Source organism: Scomber japonicus, chromosome 1 (genome assembly GCF_027409825.1).
Source record: "Scomber japonicus isolate fScoJap1 chromosome 1, fScoJap1.pri, whole genome shotgun sequence".
Classification (NCBI taxonomy): Eukaryota; Metazoa; Chordata; class Actinopteri; order Scombriformes; family Scombridae; genus Scomber; species Scomber japonicus.
Genome location: NC_070578.1, coordinates 38,147,100 through 38,164,797, shown reverse-complemented (window position 1 = coordinate 38,164,797; position 17,698 = coordinate 38,147,100). Strand labels below are relative to the sequence as shown.

At 43.7% G+C, this 17,698-nt stretch overlaps 1 protein-coding gene across 1 annotated transcript in view; it reads left to right on the top strand.

Annotated features, from left to right (window-relative positions):
• The window catches only part of LOC128366028 (multiple epidermal growth factor-like domains protein 11), a 220,044-nt gene that overhangs the window by 131,567 nt on the left and 70,779 nt on the right, over positions 1-17,698 (top strand). The window contains 2 exon segments of the mRNA XM_053326712.1: positions 841-1,053; positions 1,809-1,983. Coding sequence (XP_053182687.1) covers positions 841-1,053; positions 1,809-1,983 — 388 coding nt within the window.

The window sequence follows — 17,698 nt, the reverse complement described above, 5'->3', positions numbered from 1 at the left end:
TCCCTTTCTTCCTTCCTCCCTTCCTTCCTTCCTCCTTTCCTTCCCTCCTTCCTTCCTTCCTTCCTCCTTTTCTTCCTTCCGTCCTTTCCTCCTCCTCACAGGCCCCTCCCACTTCCTCCTCACAGCTCCCTCCTCCTTCCTCCTCACAGACCCCTCCCCCTTCCTCCTCACAGGCCCCTCCTCTGGGTAAGGTATAGCCATGTGAAAGTCACTGTAAAGCGTGTGGAGTGTAGTTCATGTATTACCGATCTCGTGCACATCCATGATTGCGTGCACGTGGTCGCTTGCACGTCAGCCTCCTCTGGGGGCGGGGCTTTGGAGGCAGGTCAGGAGAGCAGCGGACAGGGAGGGGGAGGGATCTGAAAGTTGTACTTCTTCAAATTTGATGCTAACTCCTCTCTCTCCTCAAAGTTACCAACTGCAGCTTTAACTCATAAAATGTCCACAAATGAACCACATCTCAGAGGAATGTGCACTCTTACTTAATCTGTTATCTTTGAAGCTGTGTTTGTCCATTAACTGGAGGAGAATAAAAGCAAAACAGATGTCAGATAAAATTGTCAGATAATAGCTTAATAGCTTCTTTGGCAACACAAGCACAAGCAAAACTCCACAGGAACTGTTTTCTGGGAAAGAAAAAATGAGTTAAACAAACCCTGTGAGTAGAATTATCTCTTAATGTGTGGTGGTACTTCTTTAGGGGTGAACATTTACGTCTGATGGCTAATTGAATAAACAGCAAAAGCTTTTAACTCTGACGAGCAGCAGCTTCTTTCATTCAGACACAGAAAACATTTCCTTTCGTCTCATCTCTACTCTGTTATTGTCTTCGTCCTCCAGATGCCAGGATGAGTGTCCGGTCGGCACTTACGGGCCGCAGTGCGCTCATAAGTGCGACTGCCAGAACGGGGCCAAGTGTTACCATATCAACGGGGCCTGTCTGTGCAACGAGGGCTTCAAGGGTCCGAGCTGCCAGGACCGCTTCTGCCCCGCCGGCTTGTACGGACTCATCTGTGATAAATACTGCCCCTGCAAGGAAGCTAACACACTCAGGTGCTGCTCAGCTGTTGGTCAAAGAAAGAAAGACAGAAAGAAAGAAAGAGAGAAAGAAAGAAAGAGAGAAAGAAAGAAAGAAAGTGAGAGTGATCAGTGTAGTTTGAACTGAAGTGCAGATGCAAGAATGATTGATGTTAAGCATTTTGTGTGCTTCCTTTTCAAGTTTAAGCATCACTTCAGCCATCATAATTTAACCCTATAAAGCCTGAACCATCAAATAATTGCCAGAAAATTAAAATTCTCTGAAACTAGAGTTTATTGGACCTTCTGACAAGTAATTAAAAAAGATGAATTAAATAACACTTTGAATCTATGAGTTTTGTTTTGTATTATATTTGATACACTGAGAATTTATTTTTCATAGCATGATTTTTTTAAACACATGAAAACATATTGAATACAACTTTTTTAAGGTCCTGCATATAGCTCATAACAACACCATTTAAACTTTCTTTATGCATGATAATAATAATATATAATGCATGAATGAAATAAAATTGACAGATTTACAGATAAATGACTTTAATACCTGCAGGAATTTCAACATTGCATTGGTTTATCTTTGTACTACATGTATCTGATTGTATATACATCAGGTTTTCAGGAATGAAATATGATGACATGGTTGTGCACTCAAAATATTAAGAAGTGTAAGAACAGAAGAAGAGATTAGAGACCCAGCAGCAGATAAAATATTTAATTTTACTAAACATTGGCTGATTGACTCACTTCTAACGTCTCCGTCCTCTCAGCTGTCACCCTTTATCTGGAGAGTGCACCTGTGCAGCCGGCTGGACGGGGCTGTACTGCAACGAGACCTGTCCTGCAGGTTACTATGGCGAGGGCTGCAGAGAGCTGTGTGCTTGCACCAACGGAGCCGACTGTGACGGCATCACCGGAGCTTGTGTGTGCGCACCGGGATACATCGTGAGTACGCACACACACACACACACACCAGCTCGGAGATGAATGCAATAACAAACCATCACCATCAGGCATCTGTGGTGATTCATCGTATCTGATGTTGAAGAAGCAGAATCAGTCACAGATTTACATCTTAAGGAGTTGCAGGTGTTCAAACTCTTTTTCTACAGTTGGTGCTTACAAACACAAACACAAGTAAAGACATACAGAGTTATACAGAGAGACACAAAATACAGGATTACAGGGATCGCACAACAGAGACAAAGACAAAGACATGGATTTACACTCTTCACACCACAGACTGGATTTCTTGAGGTTACTTATTTAAAGCTTGTACGGCTGTAAGGCAAGGCAGTTTTATTTATATAGCCAATGTGCTTTACATAAAACAAACATTTAACAGTAAGAATTGGAAATAGAAAAAAACCTAAAAACATACAATTGAATTGAACTCTGGGCTCAACTATCTGACCTGAGTCAGTAGATCTCAGAGCTCTACTGGGTTTATATTCTACTAACATGTCATTCATGTATTCTGGACCTAAACCATTCAGTGATTTGTAGACCAGTAGCAGAACTTTAAAATCTATTCTATAGCTGACTGGGAGCCAGCTAAGTAAAGTTTTAAAATATTTGGAATGATAATTAGGACATCCAGTTTGTTGTTGATGCTTATTCGTGCATCGTTTACATGATTTAATATATTTAAAATCTATTCTATAGCTGACTGGGAGCCAGTGTAAAGACTTTAGAGCTGACTGGGAGCCAGTGTAAAGACTTTAGAACTGGAGTAATGTGCTCTGATCTCTTTGTTCTGGTTAAAACTCGAGCTGCAGCGTTCTGAATGAGCTGCAGCTGTTTAATGCTTTTTTGTGGGAGTCCAGTCAGAAGACTGTTACAGTAGTCGAGTCTACTTGAGATGAAAGCATGAATCAACTTCTCCTGGTCTGTTTGAGACATAAAACCCTTCACTCTGGACTCTGGATATGTTCTTAAGCTGATAGAAGGCTGTTTTGGTGACTGATTTGATATGACTGCTGAAAAGTCAAATCTGAGTCTATCAGCACGCCAAGGTTTGTTCCAGTTGTGTGCAGGCTGTAGGAACAAAGCTCTTCCTAAAACAGGCCTTTCTAAACCTAGAGCCAGAAGGAAGGGGGGGGGGGGGGTAAAGTGCTGGTAGAGTAGAGTGGGTGGTCTGGGTGATATAATCAGATAAATTTGGGGTGGGAATACCAATGAGTTTTCTGGCTAAATGAGTTATCTGTAAGAGTATAGTCTCATTGGTAACTGTAAGCATAATTATGGAGGAGAAAGGAAACAGATGGCACCACATGGAAGAACCGGCTCTATAATAATGCATCAGAGCAGGAGAAGAAGGAGATAAACAGGAGTTTGACAGACAGGTGGGGTAGTTTACAGATCGCTGTGAGTCTCTGTTGACAAAGCTTCTAAATATCGATGGTATGCTTATTGAAGCCGAGGTTATTGTCCAGTGTAATGCCGAGGTATGTGAAAGACTCCACCACCTCTATCTCCTCTCCTTTGAGGGTTAGACTTTGGGGATGGACCAATGTTTCGGAGGGGCTAAAGTAGGAATGCACTAATCTGACTTTTTCAGTCCTGATATCAATACCTAAGCTTTAGGTATCGGCTAATACCGAGTACCGATCCAATACCAGTGCTAAATCAATAAGCTGTAAGCCTCGCTGTGTGGAGGAGACAGAGATCCTTCTTTTATGTTGGGGAAGAAATTCCTCAATATTTGGTTTGTTGGAGATAGTATCCCCTCCTGTTTTGGCCCGTTTCCACTGCAGGAACGTTGGGGTAATTGAATGGGGCCGTGATCGTTGGCACGTGTCTCCATAGCAGGAATCTTCCCCCGAAAGACAATCTCCCAGAACTTTTACGGGGGCTAAACGAGTCCCTGCCTCGTCGTAGGTACTCCGTTCGGCCATGAAAAACTCCTGGGTGGGGTTTGAAGTTGACTCAGTGCTGATTGGGTATACTCAAAGCGGGATGTGGCGTCAACAGAAATCACCAAAATAAGCAGCATTTTTAAAATCCAGCAGAAGAAGAACAGGAGTAGAAAGTGTCTACACTGCCGGAAAAAAGTTCATAGCGTCCACCGTCATGTACACGAACACACAAACCAGAAACGTGGCATCCACCTCAGCTCCTTCCATGTTTACCTCTTATGGCGCTTTTCCACTACACAGTTCCAGCACTACTCGACTCGACTCGACTCGACACGGTTCCAGGAACGACCTTTTCCATTATAAAAAAGTACCTACTCAACGTGGGCGGGGTCGTCATAGCAACGGCTCCACGAAACTGCCGTGACTTCGTTTTATACGCAACACAAACACATAAACAATGGAGGACATGGAGGCGATGGTGTACTTGCTGCTGTATGTGGCTTTCTGTCTCACACAAAGCAAAGAGAAGAGAAACCGAATCACTGTAACACTGTTGTTGGTATTTAAAAATGCCGGGTTTGATTCTTATGTGGGACGGCTCATGACTCTACCAGCGACGACCAGGTACTATCCCTAGTGGAAACGCAAAAAAAAAGTCGAGCCGAGTCGAGTCGTGCTAGAACTGTATAGTGGAAAAGCGCCATTGGTTGTGGTTCCTACTCTGCAATGGAGGCACCACAGCCTAGAGCACAGAGTGAGAGGACGTTCCTGTAAAGGTCTCCCGCCTTCTAAGTTTTACCAGGAACTTCCTTAGTGGAAACGGGGCTATAGTTCACATTGACACCTGACTGTCCGAGAACCACTTTCCCCTCAGTAAAATTGACTTGGTTCCCATCTGAATGCAAATCTCCTCTCTTCCTGCTGATTACTGCATTGACCCCACTATGTATAAAACGTTTCCATTTCTTTTTGCTCTGTGCCAAACTTTTGAACAAGGACTTGAGTGATTTTCTTTAACAAAGCATTACAAAACAAACAAAATCAGCCCATTGTCACCAAATATTTGAGTCAGTATCAGATGAACATCAGTCCCATACTGATATACTGAACGTTGACGGGGTGAGAGAGAGAATCATCGCTGTTATCGAGCGTTGTGAGCATCTGTATATTTGCTGTAGAGGCTGTAAAGGTTGATGAACTTTGACAGTCATTTGTATTGAGGGTGTAGACGAAATGAACAGTGAACGCACCACAGTGGAGAGCTGGTATTGAGAATAATGGCGGGTGACAGTAAATTGTCGACCCTTACTGCTCGTGGTCTCTTAGAGAGGAAGTTATGGATCCAGTGTTTTTAGCAGTGATGAAACTTGTAAGTGCTGTAGTCTCTTGATATTACCTGATGGGAGCTGCATTGTGTTAATTGTAGAGCTAAAAAAAAAAAAAAAATCAATGAAAAGAAGTCAGGAGTCAGTGCAGGAGACAGGCCACTGCGTCATCTGTGCCTCTCTCCTTTTGCTTATATGCAAATGGTTTGTTTCACCAGATTTCTTTTACATAATGGAAACAGACCAATTCAATCTATATTCTTCCCCTCAGTGAGCCTCTTGGAAACTTCTAAAGCTTTTTCATGAATCTGCTTATAGATATGACAACATAAATATAAAGTTTCCATTGTTACTCTTTCTTTGGGAGAAAATAGTTCCAATGAAAAACATCCATCATCAACAGAGACATGTGACTATTGATTTTTTTAACTCCATCTCTTTTGACTGTTCCTTCTTTCTTTCCTTCCTTATTTCTTCTTTCTTTGCTCCCTCTTACTTCCATCCTTGCTTCCTTCCTTCTTTCCTTCCTCCCTCCCTCCTTACTCCCTCCTTACTCCTTTCCTCCTTCCTTCCTCCCTCCCTCCTTACTCCTTTCCTTCCTTCCTTCCTCCCCCCTTTCCTTGCTCCCTCCCTCCTTACTCCTTTCCGTCCTTCCTCCCTCCTTACTCCTTTCCTTCCTTCCTCCCTTCTTTCCTTCCTCCCTCCCTCCTTACTCCTTTCCTTCCTTCCTTCCTCCCTCCTTTCCTCCTCCCTCCCTCCTTACCCTTTTCCTTCCTTCCTTCCTTCCTCCCTCCCTCCTTACTCCTTTCCTTACTCCCTTCCTTCCTTACTCCTTTCTGTCCTTCCTCCCTCCCTCCTCCCTCCTTACTCCTTTCCTTCCTTCCTTCCTTCTTTCCTCACTCCCTCCTTACTCCTTTCCTTCCTTCCTCCCTTCTTTCCTTCCTCCCTCCCTCCTTACTCATTTCCTTCCTTCCTCCCTTCCTTCCCTCCTTCCTTACTCCCTTCCCTCCCTCCTTACTCCTTTCCTTCCTTTCCTTCCTTCCTTCCTTCCTTCCTCCCTCCTTTCCTTCCTTCCTTCCTTCCTCCCTCCTTACTCCTTTCCTTCCTTCCTTCCTTCCTTCCTTCCTTCCTTCCTTCCTTCCTTCCTTCCTTCCTTCCTTCCTCTCTCCCTTCCTTCTCGCCAAAAATAGTTCCATCCATCAACAGCAACTTTGGGCTTTGTATCAACAGAGACATGTGACTATTGATTTTTTTAATGTAATCTCACATTTCTGTGTAGACAGCAACCATTGTGTTGGGATAGAGGCAGACATCTCAGAAAGATAAAACCCCAAACTCTCTGCATGAATGGATATTACTGGATGTTAGTGAGGAGATTATGTTTAGTTTGTCTTTAAGACTGTAGGTCAAACCCAACTTTAGGGTCAAGGCAAGGCAGTTTTATTTATATACAGCATTTCATACACAATGGCAACTCAATGTGCTTTACATAAAACAAGCATTTAACAGTAAGAATTGAAACTAATAATAATAAAAATATAAAAAATAAAAACAAAGTGCCGAAAAATAGGAAGAATAGTGCATTAAATATAAGGTTATAGCATAAAATAATGATTTCATTTCATTTAATCTTCACTTCATTTACTACAAAGACAGTTTTACTGGAAAAACGTCTGTTCAGAGCCCTAACCCTAACCCTAGCTGGTGAGCATAGTGGAGCATTTAGCAGCTAACAAGCCAGATATCTCCCTCAGGAGTTGGTGGAGAACAAAAACAGAGCAAAAAGAGGTGAATTAAGTGAATACTGGACTTACATTCAGCAGGTTGGACAGAAACATGACTCCTAATGAATGATAATGTTGATCAGTAACTGCTGGATGTGGAAGTAAGCAACTGTTTGATAACAAGTTCAACACCTCAACAGTGTGGCCAAGTTACTGAAATACTGTATAGTAATTTAGTTACTAGTTACTTCTTTCAAAAAGTAATTGAATTATTTTGCTACTAAGGAAATTTTTGTGTTACCTTTAAGTGTAACTCGTCTTGATGTCTGAACTCTTAACTCTATGTCTAAGTCTACTTTCGGCCACTTTTATCCACACTTTTATTCTTTTGGTCGCTGGTAAATTGAGAGTTTTGCCTTTGTCCCAAATTTATCAATCAATCAATCAATCAATCTTTATTTGTACAGCGCCAAATCACAACAAAGTTATCTCAAGGCACTTTACACATAGAGCAGCTTCTAAACCGAAGTCTTCAGGTTTTAACTTTAAAGAGACCCAACATTCCCACATGAGCAACAGTGGCGAGAAAAAACTCCCTTTTAACAGGAAGAACCCTCAGAACCAGACTCAGAGTGGGAGAACATCTGCCTCCACCGGTTGGAGAAGAGAGGAGAGAGAGGAAGGATAGAGGAAGGAGAGGAGAGAGAGAGGAAGAGGAGAGAGAGGAAGGATAGAGGAGGAAGCACAATGAAATCAACAATGAAGCTAGAAGGTCCAGGACTGGAATCTGTCATCCGGACGTCTACAGGTCCAGATTACCTGTAAGACCAGAAAGCACAGACAACTCCGGGGAAGAAGTTTAGGTTATTGAATGCATTAATAGAACATGAATGTTAATGGATATAGATGGATGGATAGAGAGAGAGAGGGAGAGGGAGAAGGAGAGAGGGGCTCAGTGCATCATGGGGGTCCCCCGGCAATCTAACCCTATGGCAGTTCAGTTCAATCCAGTTTCACCAACATGAAAGAAAGACAACTCAAGAGTCCACTCAGTGTTTTACCACAGATCCACAACTCAAACCAGGAATAGTAATTAAAGAGTTGTCCACTAGACCATCTTTCAAGTTTGGACAGATATTCAATCAATCAATCTTTATTTGTATAGTGCCAAATCACAACAAAAGTCATCTCAAGACACTTTACACATAAAGCAGATCTAAACTGTACTCTTTAAGTCTAATTTAAAGAGACCCAACATTCCCATATGAGCAGCACTTAAGGCAGAAGAAACCAAATTTCTTGACATATAACTCCAAATACACTTCCTTGACCTGAGGACAACAAGAGGTAGTAACAAGCCCTTTTAGATTTAAGTAGTTTTAATTGTCTTAATTATGTTTAATTTGATAAAGTAATTAGTTATATTACTGCTTACTGCAATGTGTCAGTGTTGTGTTCACTGCTTGTTTCTGCTGTTTCCCCCAAGCGGCCAAAAAAAATCAGATAATAGAGGTTTAAACCCATATTCCTCTACATCTGTCCCCACTTTTAACTCCAGATATACTACAGCAGTATATTCTGAGCGTTAACAGGCACAGAAGCTCCAGTGGCAAGAAATTAAATACAAAACAAACACTTTTATAAATCAATTTTATCTCTTAAGTACATAAAATAGCATTAAAACTAAGAAAAATATGATGCTGTGCCTGCTGTGGAAGAAATCCTCCTCATTTATCCAGACGCTCGGTATCTCAGCTCTGAATAATGAGGAACTGGAACCTGCTCTCTCCAGCCAACGTGTGTAGATGAAGTGTGTAGATGCAGTGTGTGGAGGCTTTGCAGCAGCAGCAGGTGCAGGACATGCTCTACAACATGGTGAAGTTCATTTATCAGCGGCTGTTGACTCTGCAGGTTTAGTATTAGAGTAACATGGCTGCAAATATAGAAAGGCTACTGCAGGTGCAAACGCCATGATTTAGGTCAAACCAAAGGAGAAAGAGAGCGTGTAGATGTCAGTGCAGTGTTGGGAGTGTGTGTGTGTGTGTGTGTGTGTGTGTGTGTGTGTGAGGGTGGATTTAACACTTTAATTTACTTGTTCCACCATAGACTGTATAAAAGAAATGGACGTAACATCCGTGACGTCACCCATTGGTTTGTGGACTGCTGCTCAGAAGCCAATAGTTTCGGATCTGGGCAGCGCCATCTTGAAAATTTAAGGTGCATGCTGGGAAAAATAAAAACACAGATTCTACTTATATGGGCATGAGGCGGGGCCATGGGCGGAGCGGGGAGGTTGCTATGGTTGTGAGGGCTGTATCTCGAGGACATTGGTCAATCAACCTGTCAATCAGGACGTAGCCACGCCCTAATGCATACCCTGCTTTATCGTCACATATAAAATCAGGGAGGCCAAAATGTCCCAAATGAACATCATACTGCATTGAAGAAGGCTTTAAACTAGCGATTGAGACCATAAACACATTTTGAAAACGTTTACTGAGGTTAGAAATCAAGTGAGAAGTTGGTGAATTCTCCATTGACTTGTATAGAGACGGTCGCCCCCTGGTGGCCTTTTGATAGAATGCAGCTCTAAGTTACTTCCTGGTTGGCTTCATTTCAGAGGACCAGAACTCCCCGCCTGGTCTCAGCCTCTGTGTGTGTGTGAGTATTTGTTTAGCTATCATTGTGAGAACTAATTGAGGTTTAACCCTTTATCAGGTGAATAACTGTATAGCACCACCTAGTGGCCATTTATGCAGTTTGGGAGATATGGTTGTTTCCTTATCGTTTGCTTCTGGCCTGTAGCACGAAGCAGGATGTCCTTACCGTGTTAATGAGGTAACGTCAAGTCTTCGGTCCTATGACGTTGGTTCACTTCTTACTGGATACATCGCCATGGTAACTGATGCCGACTACACAGGACTCCACAGGATCTGATCAGAACCTGTCACCACCTTGACTACTGACCAGTCACATCACTGGATAATAATAGTCATAATCTACAGGATCCTGACGATGAACTGACAGGAGGAGAGGTGAAAGGTGAAGCTGGCAGGTGAAAAGGAGAAATATATAGTTTTATTGCTGCAGACTTTTATATTTACTGTCTGGAGCTTCTAACAAACAAACAGAGAGATTATTTATGACACCAAACACATAATGATGATTTTTAGCTGCATTTTAATTGTGTTTAAAAAGTTTATTTGAAAGTGTGGATGATTTTAAACTGCAGCTGCTCAGACTAACATGAGACAACTGCGTGATGATAATTTATGATTGCAGGAAATAAAAAACAAAAGATTTATTTTATTAGGAAAATAATGCACAGTCTCTTAATTGGCTCCAATTAATTCTAATTGCAGGTTTGGGGTCAGATAGACCTCATCAGTCTTTAACTACTTTCCAAACTCTTCAGTAGCAGAAACAGTCTAACTTTATTTTTATGTGACATTCAAACAGTAACTAAACTAAACTAACTAAATAGCAAACAACACACTCTCTATACTTAAGTCATATATAGAAATACAAACATGTATTTTAAGCCTTAGCCAACTTTTAATAAATGGAAGTTTTGTGTTTAGTGTTAGTGTTTCTACATCCTCTTATTTTGTTGTTTAACCCTCCTGTTGTCCTCGAGTCAAGGAAGGAGGGGAGGGAGGAGGAAGGAAAGGAGGGAAGAAGGAAGGAAGGAAGGGGGAAGGAGTGAGGGAGGAAAGAGGGAAGGAAAGGAGGGAGAGAGGAAGGAGGGGAATAGGGAAGGAAGAAAAGGAGGGAGGACGGAAGGAAGAAGTAAGGAGAGGAGGGAGGAAGGAATAAGGACAGGAAAGGAGGGAGGAAGGAAGGAAGGAAGGAAAGGAAGGAGGAAGGAAGGAAGGAAAGGAGGGAGGAAGGAGGGAGGCAGGAAGGAACATGTATTTTAAGCCTTAGCCAACTTTTAATAAATGGAGATTTTCTGTAGTGTTTCTACATCCTCTTATTTTGTTGTTTAACCCTCCTGTTGTCCTCGAGCCAAGGAAGGAGGGGAGGGGAGGGAGGAGGAAGGAAAGCGGGGGGGGGGGGGGGGGGGGGAAGGAGTGAGGGAGGAAAGAGGGAAGGAAAGGAGGGAGAGAGGAAGGAGGGGAATAGGGAAGGAAGAAAAGGAGAGAGGAAGGCAGAAGGAAGGAAAGGAGGGAGGAAGGAATAAGGACAGGAAAGGAGGGAAGGAAAGGAGGGGAAGAGGGAGGAAGGAAGGAAGGGAGGAAGGACAGACTGAAGGAAGGAAGGAGGGAGGGAGGAAGGACAGACTGAAGGAAGGAAGAGAGGAAAGAAGGAACGGTCAAAACAGACGGGGTCAGTTTGACCCGGGAGGACGACAGGAAGGTTAAACTCTAGTTTCTCTCGTGTAGCTTCCTGTTTCATCTCATATTATATACATAGGTCTACTTCCTTCATGGTTCTGATGATGTCGCCTGTCATTAACGATCCTGTATGCTGACCTCGCTAACCTTTTTTTTTTTTTTTTGGACTGACTATTTGACCTGACCTAATCTCGACTACTGGAAGCCTTAATTTCCTTCGGGATCAATGAAGTATTCATCTGATCTGATCTTAGTCCAGGCTCCAGCAAGTAGAGTCTGGCTGACTTTAGTTTCTGTCTGCAGTTGTGTTAGAAGGTTAACCTAACTTTTATTTTTTAAATCATCATAAATATATGTTCGTTTAACCTTTTGACCCCGTCTGTTTTGGCTGTTAATTCCTTCTTTCCTCCCTTCCTCCCTTCCTTCCTTCTTTCCTTTCTTCCTTCCTTCCTTCCTTCCTTCTTTCCTTCCTCTTTTCCTCCCTCCCTCCCTCCTACCTACCTTTCTTCCCTACCTTCCTTCCTTTCCCTTTTTCCTTCCTTCTTCCGTCCCTTCCTTCCTTCCCTCCCTTCCATCCTCCCTCCTTTCCTTCATTCTTCCGTCCCTTCCTTCCTTCCCTCCCTTCCTCCCTCCTTTCCCTCACTCTTCCTTTCCTTCCTTCCTTCCTTCCCTTCCTCCCTCATTTCCTTCTTTCTTCCTCCCTTCCATCCTTCCAAGGAAGGTCCCTCCTACCCACCTTCCTTCCTTCCTTCCCTTCCGTCCTTCCTTCCCTCCCTTCCTCCCTCATTTCCTTCTTTCTTCCTTCCTTCATTCCTTCCTTCCCTCCTTCATTCCTACCTTCCCTCCTTCCTTCCTTCCCTCCCTTCCTTCCTCCCTTTTTTCCTTCTTTAAGCGTTACCATGGAAGTTACATGTGTCGATTTTTTTGACTGGTGTGTGAAGCAGCAGCAGCGAGTGGTGGTGGAAGCTCTGCTGTGCTGAGTGATCTTGAAGTGACTGAGCGGAGAGTGTAGAGCGGAGATGAGACACCTTGGAGCCGCCAGATGACAAGGACTTTGATAATTGGACTGAGAACATCAGGGATTTTCAGGCAGATGAAAGTTGAAGATGAGCGCTGTAGATGAATGTCTGTTTGGTTTAGAGTGGTTAAATTCAGATAGACGCTGCTCTCAGAGGAGTTTTATTGATTTAAAGGGAATTTATGCTGCAGTGGTAACTTCTAGTTTGGTGCTCTGTGTGTGTGTGTGTGTGTGTGTGTGTGTGTGTGTGTGTGTGTGTGTGTGTGTGTGTGTGTGTATAGACAAGAAACTAACTTTAAACAGAATTTATATGTGGCATTGTCACCGATTTGGACAGTCGGATCAATATCTGTAAATATGTCTCTCCACTCTGAGCAAAGGTTTGAAATCTACAGGATCCCATTTTTGATCTGTCATACTATGAAGGATTGTTTTCTTCAAAGCGAGTGTGTGTTTTTTTATCACAGTCACAGTAAACAAAAAAATCGTCCCTCTAGATACTGTCACAGTATCTCTGAGCCTGCGTGTGATTAGTTTGTCTGTTTCTAGATTCATTCATTCTTTACTGTTTTATCAGGTTGTTCTTCCAAGTGTCCAAATATTACTTATTTAATTTGATCTACTGTACATGTGAAAGGAAATAAGCATAATTTGCCTGTTTTTGTTAACCTAACTAAACACTTTATGCCTAAGATTGTGTTGATTTTTAATGATATATGTTATTCTTCTGTGCCATAGACCTCTGTTAATGTCCAAAAACTATTAAAAACACATCAGTGAGTCATTATGAAGAGTTTGGTCATATTAGTTTGTTCAGAAATGACTCCAAAGACTAATAACAGTAATCACAATTTCAGTCTCTGGAGAGTAGTTAGCCGAGTTAGCCGCTGAGTTAGCAGCAGAAAGCTCTCAGACGTAGCGTCCATGTTTCTGGTAGAGGTGGTGACTTTGATTGACAGGTGACACTTGGTAGGGGGCGGGGCTTCAGCGTTTGGGAGCAGAGAAAGAGGCTGATTTTTTAGTTCTGGTCCTCTGAAATGAAGCCAACCAGGAAGTAACTTAGAGCTGCATTCTATCAAAGGGCCACCAGGGGGCGACCGTCTCTATACAAGTCAATGGAGAATTCACCAACTTCTCACTTGATTTCTAACCTCAGTAAACGTTTTCAAAATGTGTTTATGGTCTCAATCGCTAGTTTAAAGCCTTCTTCAATGCAGTATGATGTTCATTTGGGACATTTTGGCCTCCCTGATTTTATATGTGACGATAAAGCAGGGTATGCATTAGGGCGTGGCTACGTCCTGATTGACCAATGTCCTCGAGATCCAGCCCTCGCAACCATAGCAACCTCCCTGCTCCGCCCATGGCCATGCCTCATGCCCATATAAGTAGAATCCGTGTTTTTATTTTTCCCAGCATGCACCTGAAATTTTCAAGATGGCGCTGCCTAGATTCGAAACTATTGGCTTCCGAGCAGCAGTCCACAAACCAATGGGTGACGTCACGGATGTTACATCCATTTCTTTTATACAGTCTATGGTTACTGCACACGCTCAGTGAACTTACACAGAACTACTCTACAGAGACTGAAAACATGATTGCTCGTCGTTAGTAACCATTGGAGCCGTTTCCAAACAAACCAACGTGACCAAACTCTAAAGGTCGACTGCACAGAGAAATAAGAAGAGGAACATTTATTTGTATTGGGCTTCATGGATAACATTGTGATTATACAGAATAATGTTGGAGTGTCTGAGATGCTGGGTGAAATGCTTTCATTGTTTAGCTCAGTTGTATTAAATGATTTAAGATTGCAGCGCTGTCCTTCAGGGCTTGATGTCAGCTTATCAGAAAAACCCAGAAAAACATCTTTGCTTTTTGTTTTGGTATTTTCCATCTTTATCTATACCCCGAGTTAGATTTCATGAGAGCAATAATCTTCTCTCCTTCAATAACCTTCTGCTTCACACTCACACTGTTACACACATCCACACCTGGAAGCTGGACTATTATGTATTTTTTGATATTACTGCCCTCAGTCCTGCTGCCCTAATTACATGTTCCTTCAATCCATCAAGGAGCTCTAATTAGTGAAGTTTTTACCCCTTAGTCATGAAAAGTCAGGTTTAATTTAAACTTTGACAAATCTGATGGTGTTTATGTATTGTTTTAACCGTCCTGTTGTCCTCGAGTCAAGGGAGGAAGGATTGAAGGGAGGAAGGAGAAAAGGAGGAGGGAGGAAGGAAGAAGGAAGAAAAGGAGGAAGGGTGGGAGGAAAGGAAAGAAGGAAGGGAGGGAGGAAGGGAGGAGGGAAGAAAAGGAGGGAGTAAGGGAGGAAGGAAGGAAAGGAGAAAGAATGAAGTAAAGGAGGGAGGAAGGAAGGAAAGAAAGGAGGGAGGAAGGAAGAGAGGAAGGGAGGACGGAAGGAAAGAAGGACAGATGAAAGAAGGAAGGTGGGGGAGGAAAGGAGGAAAGAAGAAGGGAAGGTAGGAGGGAGGGAAGGAAGGAGGGAGGAAAGAAGGAAGGAAAGGAAAGAAGAAAGGGAGGAAGGAAAGGAAAGGAAAGGAAAGGAAAGGAAAGGAAAGGTGCGAAAGAAGGAAAGAAAGGAGGGAGGGAAGGGAGGGAAGAAAGGAAAGAAGGAAGTGAGGATGGAAAGGAAGGAAGGTAGGAGTGAGGGAGAAAGGAAAAGAGGAAGGGAGGAAGGAAGGAAGGAAAGAAGGAAGGTAGGGGAGAGGAAAGAAAGCGAGAAGGAGGAAGGAAGGAAAGAAGGACAGAGGAAAGAAGGAAGGAGTGAGGGAGGGAGGGAGGGAGTGAGGGAGGGAGGGAAGGAGAACGGAAAAGAGGACAGAGGAAAGAAGGAAGGTCGGGGGGAGGAAAGAAAGCGAGAAGGAGGGAGGGAGGAAGGAAGTAAGGAAAGAGAGAAGGAGGGAGGGAGGTAAGAAGGAAGGAAGGGAGGAAAGAAGGTAGGAGGGAGGGAGGAAAGAATGAGGAAGGAAGGAAGGAAGGAAGGTAGGTAGAAGGGAGGAAAGAAAGCGAGAAGGAGGGAGGAAGGAAAGGAAGGAAGGAAGGAAAGAAGGAAGGATGGTAGGAGGGAGGGAGGGAGGAAAGCAGGAGGGAAGAAAAGGAGGGAGGAAGGAAGGAAGGAAGGTAGGAGTGAGGGAGGAAAGAAGGAAGGAAGTAGGAAGGGAGGGAGGGAGGGAGAAAGGAAAGACAGAAGGGAGGATGGAAAGGAAGGAAGGCAGGAATGTAGGAGTGAAGGAGGAAAGAAGGAAGGAGGGAGGGAGGGAGAAACGAAAAGAGGGAGGGAGGAAAGAAAGTGAGAAGGAGGGAGGAAGGAAGGAAGTGAGGAAAGAAGGAAGGATGGTAGGCTGGAGGGAGGAAAGAAGGAAGGAAGGAAGGAAGGTAGGAGGGATGGAGGAAAGAAGGAAGGGAGGAAGGGAGGAAAGAAGGATGGTAGGAGGGAGGAAGGAAGGAAGGGAGGGAGGAAAGGAAGGAAGAAGGTTAGAAGGGAGGAAAGAAAGCGAGAAGGAGGGAGGAAGGAAAGGAAGGAAGGAAGGAAAGAAGGAAGGATGGTAGGAGGGAGGGAGGGAGGGAGGAAGGAAGGGAGGGAAGGAAGGAAAGAAGGAAGGATGGTAGGAGGGAGGGAGGAAGGAAGGAAGGGAGGGAGGAAAGGAAGGAAGAAGGTTAAGAAAAGAAAACTGCTTTATATACAGTTTTTATTTATGAGCTCTGATTTTGAACTTTCAGTGAGAAAAACAAAAAGCTTTAAAATGCTGCAGCGCCACTTTGAATTAAAACTCACATGATAAATATCAGGATCCATCGATCCGCACATATTTATTATTCCAGAGGTCACTCGTTACAACTCCTGCTTCCCCGGGGAAATCCCTTATTGGGCCCACACACGTTATTTATTATCCAAGGTTTTTTTTTTAAGTCCTTAATTTGCCAACTTTTTAATAAGGCCTCTCTCTTCTGTCGCTGCACATTTGGCTTATATATTATTTTAACCCTCCTGTTGTCCTCGAGTCAAGGAAGGAAGGATGGAAGGGAGGGAGGGAGGGAGGAAGGAAGGAAGGAAGGGAGGGAGGAGGGAAGAATGAAGGAAGGAAGGAAGGAGGGAAGAAATGGAGGGAGGAAGGAAGGAAGAAGGAAGGGAGGAAGGAAGGGAGGAAGGAAGGAGGGAAGAAATGGAAGAAGGAAGGAAGAAGGAAGGGAGGAAGGATGGGAGGGAGGAAGAAGGAAGGGAGGGAGGAATGAAGGAAGGGAGGAAAGAAAGGATAGAAGGAAGGGAGGATGGAAAGGAAAGAAGGAAGGGAGGGAGAGAGAAGGAAGGAAGGAAGGAAGGAAGGAAAGGAGAAAAAGGAAGGAAAGGAGGAATGGAGGGAAGAAAGGAAAGAAGGAAGGAAAGGAAGGGAGGGAGGAAAGGGAGGGAAGAAAGGAAAGGAGGAAGGAAGGAAGGATGGAAGGGAGGAAAGAAAGGATAGAAGGAAGGGAGGAAGAAGGAAGGAAGGACGAAAGAAATGGAGGGAGGAAGGAAGGGAGGAAAAGAAAGAAGGAAGGGACGAAGGAAGGAAAGAAGGAAGGTAGGGGGGAGGAAAGAAAGCGAGAAGGAGGGAGGGAGGAAGGAAGGAAGGAAAGGAGAAAGAAGGAAGGAAAAGAGGAAGGGATGGAAGAAAGGAAAAAAGGAAGGGAGGATGGAAAGGGAGGTAGGAAGGAAAGAAGGACAGAGGAAAGAAGGAAGGGAGGGAGGGAGGAAGAAGGAAGGAGGGAAGAAATGGATGGAGGAAGGAAGGAAGGAGGGAGGAAGGAAGGGAGGAAAGGAGGAAGGAGGGAAGAAATGGAGGGAGGCACAAAGGAAGGAGGGAGGAAGGAAGGGAGGAAAGGAGGAAGGAGGGAAGAAATGGAGGGAGGAAGGAAAGGAGGAAAGAAAAGAAGGAAGGGATGGAGGAAGAAGGAAGGGAGGGAGGAAGGAAGGAAGCAATGAAAGGAGAAAGAAGGAAGGAAGGGAGGAAAGGAAAAAGGAAAGAAAGGAAAGGAAGGAAGGACAGAAAGAGCCCATTCACGTTATTTATTATCAAAGTTTTTTAATAATTGGCCAACTTTTTAATAAGGCCTCTCTCTGCTGTCGTTGGCTCGCTTTGTGAATATTAGATTAACAGCAACTCATAGGCAGCAGGTTTGGAAGCAGCCGGCTTTAATTAGCACAGTTTACAGTATGTGTTGAAGGTTCCTGATCAATGAGACAGCCTAGAAGGAGAGAGGGAGGAAGGAAAGGAAGGAAGGAGAGAAGGGAGGAAGGAAGGAAGGAAGGTAGGAGGGAGTTTACAGTATATGTTGAAGGTTCCTGATCAATGTGACGTTGTGGAGGTTCAGGTTGTGTGAAGGTTGTTTTCAC